Source organism: Furipterus horrens, unplaced genomic scaffold (genome assembly GCF_987537825.1).
Source record: "Furipterus horrens unplaced genomic scaffold, mFurHor1.1.pri manual_scaffold_17, whole genome shotgun sequence".
NCBI classification, from domain to species: domain Eukaryota; kingdom Metazoa; phylum Chordata; class Mammalia; order Chiroptera; family Furipteridae; genus Furipterus; species Furipterus horrens.
The window spans coordinates 53,242,255-53,251,643 of NW_028327187.1; the positions used below are offsets into that span (position 1 = coordinate 53,242,255).

Genomic DNA, 9,389 nt, shown 5'->3' on the forward strand with positions numbered 1-9,389 from the left:
GCATCTGCAAAATGGTGATTGTAATACCTGTTATTGGGTTAAGGACCAGATAATTTGTGTATGTCAAGTGCTTGCCTTAGTGCCTGGCACAGAGTAACATGGATTTGGCTTTGGAGTCAAATACACCTGAGTACTGACCTCTGTTCTGTTCCTACAGATAAATTAATACTAATTACTTTGTTTTAAATTATTTTTGCCTTCTCACCTCTTTTACGTCCTTCCGGATGTACAGTTTGCCAGTGTCTCAACTATGCTTGCTCTGCCAAGCACTGCCTAATCCATACTGTAAAATCAAAGACCTAAAGTTAGTTGAAATTTCCTTCAAACTCTTAGGTATTTGCAGGTAAAGACTAGGTGTCTAGAAGTTGCACTCCCAGCTGATTGGACTTGAAAACAAAGTAAAACCAGTGCTGTTTCTCTATGGAAGTACGGCAAATGAAAAGACATGCTGTGAGTCTAGAAGTAGGGAGTGAGGCACAGATCCTACCAGCTCCCCTTGCCTTTCCCTTTTGCTGTTTTTGCTATAGAGAGTGGTTGGCAGGTTATAACACCTAAGAGATTGGTGCCTGGTGCCCATCCTGGACTTACTCGCCTTCCTTTTCCTCCCAGACTCCCACTGTCCACCTCGCCTTGGTTTTCTTGCAGTTGGGTCCTATACCACTCCATGCAGTTTGATAACCTTTTCCTCTCCCTGCACCCCTTCCCTGCAGTTATTCCCCAAAGTGCCACTGCTCAAAGCCTCCACCTCTTCACTGACCTTCTGTCCTTACTCAGTTTCAGGTGCCTTGTCTGCTTGTCTTGTCCACATCACTAGCACACAGGCATAAGCCCCCTTGGTTTCCCACTCCCTCGCCACACAGAGCTGTCAGCTCTCCTTCCTTCTTGTCCCAAAGGAAGAAAGGGTCTTTTTAAAACTATTTATGCTAGTAAATTCACTTTTTAATTTTATTTATTTTACTTTAGTGGGCATTTAATTAGTTCACTTCACACAGTACAGAAGTACATGAGGATATACAAGCCCTCCAACCCACGCTATACCCCCACATCCCTCCACTCCTGCTTCCTATCCCCTGACCCTGATCCCAACCTCCCTAGATAATAAGTTTGCTTAAATGTTTTTCCAGACCCTTTTCTTTGCTTATTCAAACATAAATCTATAACATAAGGCACACAAGAATATATAATATACATAGCATACAAACACACACAGAACTTTTGGAGATTTGATTAAAAAAATTGGCCTTTTGTATTTTTTCAAACATTACAATGGATATGCCTCCAATACAGTATGCAGGTTCTGCCTCATTTTTTTAACTCATTGTGTTTTCAAGCTTTCTTCAGCTGTCTTCTTTCTCGTGGCTCCAGTTTCTCCCATATTCGAAAGAACCCTCTCTCAGCTACTTACTCCACCTCACTCCTTTCCTTCACAGCCATAAGTTGTAGAAGAGCCCCCTTCAATGACTGTACTTCCTTACTTCCTGCTCCCTCTCTCCCCAGTACTGTCAGTTTGGCTTCTGCCCTTCCCCCACCCAAATTTGCTCAGAGATCAAAAGGGAAAGCAAGACCCAATGAACACTCTTCATCTCCTGTCTTAGGGGTTCCCCTGCAGCCCTGGGCACTGCTGAGCATGTTCCTCTGTCAACTATCTTCACCCTATTCTGACTACTAAGTATCTCATTCCCTCCATGATTCCCAGTGAGGAACGATTTTACCCACTAGTGGACATGTGTCAATATCTGGAGACATTTATAGTTGTCACAACTATGTGCTAGTAGCATCTGGGTGGAAGCCAGGGATTCTGCCAAACATCCTACAGTGTACCAGATACTCTCCTGCAACATAGAATTATCTAACCCCAAGTGTCAAGAGTGCTGAGATTAAGAAGTCATGTCCTACCCGATTATAAACAAGCCCAAAGACGTTTCTGACAAGTGCAGGCTAGGAATCTAGTACCCAATTCTGATGGTTGTCCATACCTGCCCCAAAGGGTGATAGCATGCATTTAGTCCTGCTCAACACATCTTACTGTCATGAGAAGTGGAGTCAGACTGTTCTCTCCCTTCCCCCTTTCCCTCCCCTGCACAGATCTGCTCAAAAACAAAAAGTGCATGCCAGACTCAATGTACACTGAGGAGCTCCCCTGCAGCCCTGGGCACAGCTGAACATGCTCCCCTTACAAATGTCTTCCTCCTCAGCCTCCATGAGTCTCTGTTCTAATTCTTTCCTTGTTATGACTGCTTTTAATTACATCATTGCCTCCATGGGATGGCATCTAGTGGGTAAAAGCTAGGGATTCTGATGAGTACCCCGAATGCACAGGAAAGCCTCCTGAAACAAAGAAGTTATCTAGCCCCAAGTGTCAACAATGCTGAAGTTAGGAAACCTTGCTCTAGAAAGATATGAACATGCCCAAAGACATTTCTGACAAGTGCAGCCCCTTTAATAACTAGCTAGGGATATGGCCCTAAAAATGAATGATTATCCACATCTGCCCCCAAAGGATAAAACCCAAAGTCACATCCAGCTGCTGCAGAGATGTCCCAGGGCTGTAACACCTTCAGTCTCTAGGTCCCCAGTCCCCAGATGATGTCCTAGGCTCCTCCAGTCTTGTGTGACTCCTCACCATCCTTCCAAGTGGAGACTCAGACCATCCTCACCCTACCCCCTTTCCCTATTCAACCCCTCCTGTTGGAGATTGACTTTCCACTGGGATATATTCTATTCCACATTTCTGAATTCACTGAGGGCTTTGTACTCAGGTTCTCCTCCTACATTTATCCTGGTTGAGGGTTTGGGGCCAGGGTCACTCAGGATGCCGCTATACTTTGGTCAGTGGTTTAGACCAGCAAACCTCTGTGCACTGCAGTTGCTGACTCACCTCCTTGGCAGTGGCTTGAGTTTCATGTTCAGATTTGATTGTCTCCAGTTCTTCCCTCTGGGGACTGGGGAGGATTCTCCTGTCCTGGGGCTGAACAGCCATAGCAGTCCTGGTCCGCAGCTGGTGCTGGTGTCCTCTGTAGGTACCCCTGGGGGATTCCCTTAGACATGGCACATCTTTGCTATTATGTAAGCCCAGGGCTAATCCTAGGCCTGTTTTTATTGTTTCTTCTGATATAACTCAGGACATGAACAAGCTTGCCCAATTCATCTCTGAAGGATCTTGGAGTGCAGGAATCCCAACCACCCATCACTCGCTGAGACACCTACCCAGCCAGTTCCAGCATTTTCTTGTATTGTCTGTGGTTTGCAACCACTCTTCAATTACAAGCAGCAGAAAAGTGGTCGAACCACCACTTTCTTAACTCTGGGGTCACAGAATAAACTCTTCTCTGTTTCCCTGCCCCTCTGCTCCCTGGGATATCATACTGAAGTCCTTTAAAATACATTTAGCCTCTGCAAAGAATGTGACTCTGCTTTCCCATACCCAGGGTCAGGCCTCTGCTCTGGCCTTCATATCTATGGCTCTGACCTTGGCCCCAACTCCAACTGACTCCCTGCTTCATTGCCCAACACCAGCCTGACTGGAATCTGCTCCTGTTCTGATTCTCTGGTATAAGAATCTGTTTGGTTCAGGGTTGGTCAAATGTCCACTCTTGTTGCAAACATCTAGAGCCTAATTGGAGGTGAGATATTGGGTACCCAGGTCCACCAGATATTAGGGTTGGGGGGAAAGACACACAAACAGAAGCTGCAGCACATCTGTGGTGTCAAATGCTACTGCTCTGGAACAAAAAGTGGGTCACCAAATCATGGCTGTCTCTCTCTTCCTGTAACCCTACAATGTATACCCTCCCTAACCACTTTCCCAAATCCCACCCCACTTCCTCACCGCTTACACACCCCTTGCCCCATCTGCCTACTCACCCTTTCCCCACAATTTTTACAAACCCTCCTCCACTTTGAAAATTGATTTCCCATTAAGATATGTTTCTGTTCAATTTCACATTTCTGAGTTTAATGTTTCTGTAGCTAGATTTGCCTCCCACAGAGGAAGCAAGATTTTTGTCCTGAAAAATTCAGAGCTCTACAAGGGCAGTCCCAATACCGGAGCTTGCGAAATACTGGAGATCTTCTTTGTTGACAGGAATTGAAGTCTCTCCTGTCCCACTGGGCTTCTTGAGGGTCTACTCTCTGCCCCCCCACCACCACTTGAGACTGTAAGTTAACATCAGAGGGCGCCCTATGGTGAGACTTCTGAGATGGAGCTCCTGCTTTTAAGGTTTCTGCTGGTGAGGATGGTTAGGGTGCAACGATGAAGGGGGATAAGGGGCATGAATATGGGCATGCCAATGAGGCAGGAAGTGCTATTGGGGAGACTGCAGACCTAGGCTTCAGGGTCTCAGAAATAACACGTTTTTTTTCTACTGACCTGAGACCTCCCTGTCTATGCCTGCTAGAAATGTTATATTTTCTGCCTTGCAGCTCAGTGAAGCTGTATGTGGCCTCCACCCAGCTCCTTTAGGGGCCTCTGCCTCTTCTGCCCCTGCTCTCCCCACTGCTCTTTTCTCCCTTTTCTCCTCCTCAGCACCCTTCTGCCTTTCTCCTGCTCCTGCAGTGTCAGCACCCCCCCACACACACACCTTGTTTTCCTCCTCACCAGCTCCTTTTGTCCCAGCTCTACTGGTAGTGGCCTGGCCTGGCTCCTCATGGTCCTGGGGAGACCCCATCTCCTAGAGAGAAGTGGGCATGGTTGAGATCTATTCTGGGGTGTGGGCAGAGGGTGGGGTAGGGAAAAGCGGGTAAAGGGGGGGGTCAAGTCAGGTTATCTTACAGCTCAGAGAAGCCTCCTCCTCAGCAGGTCCTTTTCTTTCTGAACCTCAGCCAATTTGGTCTGGGCCAGCCGCAGCTGGTAGGCTGCCTCCTTGCGCTCCATCTCCTGCTGTGCTTTGAGCTCCTTCAGGTCATAGGCTAGGGCCCGTGAGCCTGACTTGCGCAGCTTGGATAATTCGTGTAGCCACTGCACCCTGAAATCATGTAACCGACCCTGCTTTCAGGCGAAGCGCATACTCAGGGCCAGGCTACCCCAGGTACAGGCCTCTTTAGCCTCGCTGGTCATCCTGCTGTCCTCCAGATGGCCCTGAGCTTGTCTTTCACCTCCGGCCAGGACAGGGATATGTTCTCCAGGTAGAACTCGGGGCCCTTTATGTGTCTGGCCATTTTTTCGTTGATGAAGGCCACCACATTGCCTTGCTGGGACCCAAAAGTGGGATCCTCAGGCCTCAAGGCCATGACTGCAGAGGGCTTTATGGGCCTAGCTGTTCTGCCGGGATGAATCAACCAGTTAGAGCCCTCAGTATTTGTTAGCCTCTCCTCACAGGCTCCTCCCAATGGATTGTCCCCCCCCTCCTCAGACCCTCTCCTTGCCCTTGGATACCTCTTCAACCAGGCTTCACCTTTCCAGATGGGGGCCAGAAAAAGTGTACGCTGACCACACCCTCCTACCAGCCTAAAGAGGTAAGTGCCCTTTTCCCGCAACAGCTCTGGGGGAAAGGCAACCCTGGATTCTTATACCCCAGGACTGTTCCAACTTCCAGAGACAGCAGGGGTGGAAGCTAATGGGCCAGGAAGGTCCTTTCTCCCTCCACCCCAGGATGTAAAGGACGTTAGGGGTCCTGCTACACTCTTGACAGTTCTTGAAGTTGAAAGAAACAGGAGTGGTCAGGAAATACTTAGAACCAAGAACATAAAGTACTTGTAATCAAGTATAAACAAAATTCACCCCCTTCACTGCCACAATGGGTTGTTCCATTCAAAGGAGACACTCCTCTCCTAGATATGGAAAGTTCTAAAGCAGGAGAGCCCTACCCTCTCAAGGATCTCAAGTACCCTCTGGGGGAAGAGGGTAAGGCCAGAGGACAGCTTAATCCCGTACTGACCCAGGACTGAACACTGTAGGCACTCTAAATGGTCATATATCCTGGTCTTATGTATCCCTGACACTCTTCAATCTACCAACCTCCACACCCCCCACCATCCTAGTCCAGCCCCCACAATTCCAGCCATTTCTCTTCCTGGACATCTGCAGCCATTTGATATCAGGTCTGTCTCTTGTCCTAAGTTGTCATTGGAGGGATCTGACCATGGCTTTTATGTGGGGATAAAACAGACAGACCCCACATTGAGCCCTGCTTTGCCACTTACTACATGACCTTGTGCTATAACTGAATCTCAGTTTCTATCTATGTGCTTACAATGAAGACTGAATGACAAAGTGCATGTGAGGTTGATTTAATGTTTTTTATAACTCCATTTCTGTAAAATGTACAAACAAATCTGTGTGTGTGTGTCTTTGCACAAGTGTCTGGGAAAGAGTTGAAGGATATATAACAGACTCTTAACATTGATTGTCTCTGGGAGGTAGAAATATAGTACATTTTTGAAAGTTTATTCTTTATACTTTTCTCTATTATAAAATTTATTAATAAGCATGTATTGTTTTTCAAAATTAAAGAACTATTTTTCTGATAACTTCTTACAATTTTAAGTATATAATTGCATATGTAAATAATTTTTATTTACCTAGAAAGTAAATGTCTCCCCATAACCCCATCCTTCCACTAAGCTGGAAGATAACCACGGTTAAGTTTCATATATAAAATAGGCCATAGTAGGTAATTGGCAGTCTCTCAAATGAGGCATCCTTTCTTACCTCTTGGCCTTTGCACAGGATGCTCCATAAGCAGATTGTTTCTCAGCTGCTCCTGCTCTCCCCACTCCCATTCTTCTCATCCACTTAACTCCTGTTCAATTACTATTCATTTTTCACAATAGCACTTAACTGCTTCTTCCTCTTTATATTTCATAACCCTCCAAACCCCAACCAACTGAAGATATGCTAAGTTGTGCCACCTTTCTGTGTCTACATGGTACTTTTTTTTATACCACTTGCAGTATTTTTCACATTGTACTATAATCCAGAACTTTCTAATTTTTCCCCATTAACTGTTCCTTCCTTGAGGGCGGGGTCTGGGCCTTAATTATTTCTGTGTTTTCAGCATCTAGAACAGAGGTAAGCAGTCAATAAGTTAATTCTTGAATGAAGTGAAACAATTAATTACATCAGTAAGGTGAAAATAGGTACCTTTAAAGAGAATCCTATTTTCTTTGTTCTGTGAGGGTCTTTTTCTCCATGCAGACTGATTTACTGCCACCTCACAGCTTCTTGTAGTAGTGAACTCTCCTTAGTTTTTGAAACTAGTATCTGACAGATTTGGGATTTGTAAAAATACCATGGAAGAATCAGAAATGAAACCTCTGTTGTGAAGGGTTAAAACAGCCAAACTGTATCTTACAAACATTGAAGAAGGAAAATTTGTCTGTGCTTATATCATTTTTGTCAATTGTTTGTGTTGGGGAAGAGCATGAATAAGGAATGAGGTCATTCTTCTGTTCTTTGAAGGTTCTACAGATGCCTTATCTCTCCTGCTTCTTGTGGGGTGCTAGCAGCTGTTCTTGGCACCTGTCAGTTGTTCATTGACCTGGAATTTAGTGAAACAATACTGAATACTTCAGCTTTAAAATTGCTGTGTGAAAGCTTAAAAGATCCAAATTGTAAATTATAGAGGCTCAAATAAGTTGTAACTATTAATTTCCATACTGCAAGAAAAAAATTTTAAATATACAAATCAAGATGGATGTTGTATGATGAAAACACATTTCAAAGAACCATAGAAATGATAAAAGTGGCAGTACCTAAAATTGTTCCTGTGTAACAAGTTTAGGAAAAGAGTCAACTGATCCAATACTTTAGGAAATAGCATAATCAGTAAGTTACGGTATGGATGCTCCAGATCAGCTTCTCCCAGAGCAAAGATTTTGGGTGAAAAGAAGGCTAAGGAGTAGAGTCAGAGCTCACTTTGCTCCCTTCTGAATCACTTTTTTCAAGACTCATTGTAAAATAGGTATCCCAACATGCAACATAAATCAAATACAAGGGAAACAAAACCAGAACCAGGAAAAGTGAGCACTTTTCAGTTAAGTTCCAGAAGCAAGTAGCTTCCCAAAATAAAAGAATGCCCTTGTTTGATGATATACAAAGAAACTCACTTAAATTTTTGGAATGTACTATAATTAATTCTTAATTTTTGAACACTTACCTTCTCCAAATAGTTTTTATTTAGAAGGGCTAAAATTAAATACCAAATGTGTGTCAACTAGTGATGTAGAAACATTTTTACCATGTTTGGCAAAATTGGTTCAAAATGAATAAATTACAGAATCTATTCTCTAATTACTATCCCCAGGGATAAGAACCAGAGCTCCAGCATGCATTAGATATCCTACAGTTGAGGTATAATGCATAGAATTACTATATACATGTATTTCTACGTAAACCCAAGACATCCTAAGTCCTTACAGTTGAATAAAACTGCTGCCAGTGCCTCTTCCTGGCTTAACAATGCAGCTAATAATTTGGAAACAAAGAATAAGAACTATCATTGGGCAGCAAGGCACCTAAACCAAACTTTTGGCAGAGAGCAGTACAGATATGATATAAACCCATGATCACATACAGATACTTTATTAGTTTCGTCTACAAGAGCTAGTAACATCACTCTTTTTAACAGAAAGCTCAAGTTATTTGAGAGGCAAAAAGAGCCAAGGAAAGAAGAAAATTAAATACTTAAATTAATCAAAAGGCACTACACCACCACCTAGAACCTTCTATTATGGTGGTAGCGAGCTAGGATTAAGCTACAGCAAAATAATCTCATGTAAATATTAAACAATACATAACAAAAGGTGAGGTTTGCATTCCAGAAGACTATGGTGTAATGATGATTTGGGCCCAGGAAAGTTATTTGGCAAGGAACAGTTCAAGATGGCTGAAGGTCAAAACAAATGAAAAAGGAATAGGTACAAAAGAGACTAAGCAACAGTTTCCAAACAGAGGGTGATGTACCAAGCTTTTTTTCCTTCCAAGAAGCATCTGCTGAATTGTGCACTGCTTTCCCTCAGGCCCCCACCTGAGAGCTGGATTCTGGGCTGCCTAGGGCTCTTGTTACAATTTAGTATAGACCTTAGAGAACATGTCACATGTTATAGGGGTGGGCAGATTGGATTGGCTTTGTTGTTAGTAGTTCTGAACCAAGGAAACCCTGAAGCATTCACATAAAAGTAGTCTGAGCTTCCCCAATCACATAAACGCTCCCACACAACACCCTTCAAAGTCTGAAATCCTGCAGCAGCTGAGCTATAGTGAAAGCTGAAAGGCTCACAAAATCAAAGAAGGCAGAATGAGACAATGCAGGTAGGAAATCCAAGCAGTTAATCTCAAGCTGTATCCCTCTAATTTTGGAGAAACATTAATATACCTGGCACGGGATATAGAAAGCTACTGGAGCAAGCTGGGTCTTCTGCTAAATTTTTCATTGAACACCAAGGGAAAA

The 9,389-nt window shown here is 44.0% G+C and overlaps 1 protein-coding gene across 1 annotated transcript; it reads right to left on the minus strand.

The window, feature by feature from the left end:
- Positions 1-211: 211 nt before the first annotated feature.
- Positions 212-5,229, minus strand: TEX13B (testis expressed 13B). Its single transcript, XM_090265177.1, is given in 5 exon segments — positions 212-283; positions 2,879-3,038; positions 4,581-4,670; positions 4,772-5,073; positions 5,076-5,229. Coding segments are annotated over 2 exon segments (453 nt in total). The 3' UTR covers positions 212-283; positions 2,879-3,038; positions 4,581-4,670; positions 4,772-4,774.
- Between the last annotated feature and the right edge of the window lie 4,160 nt (positions 5,230-9,389).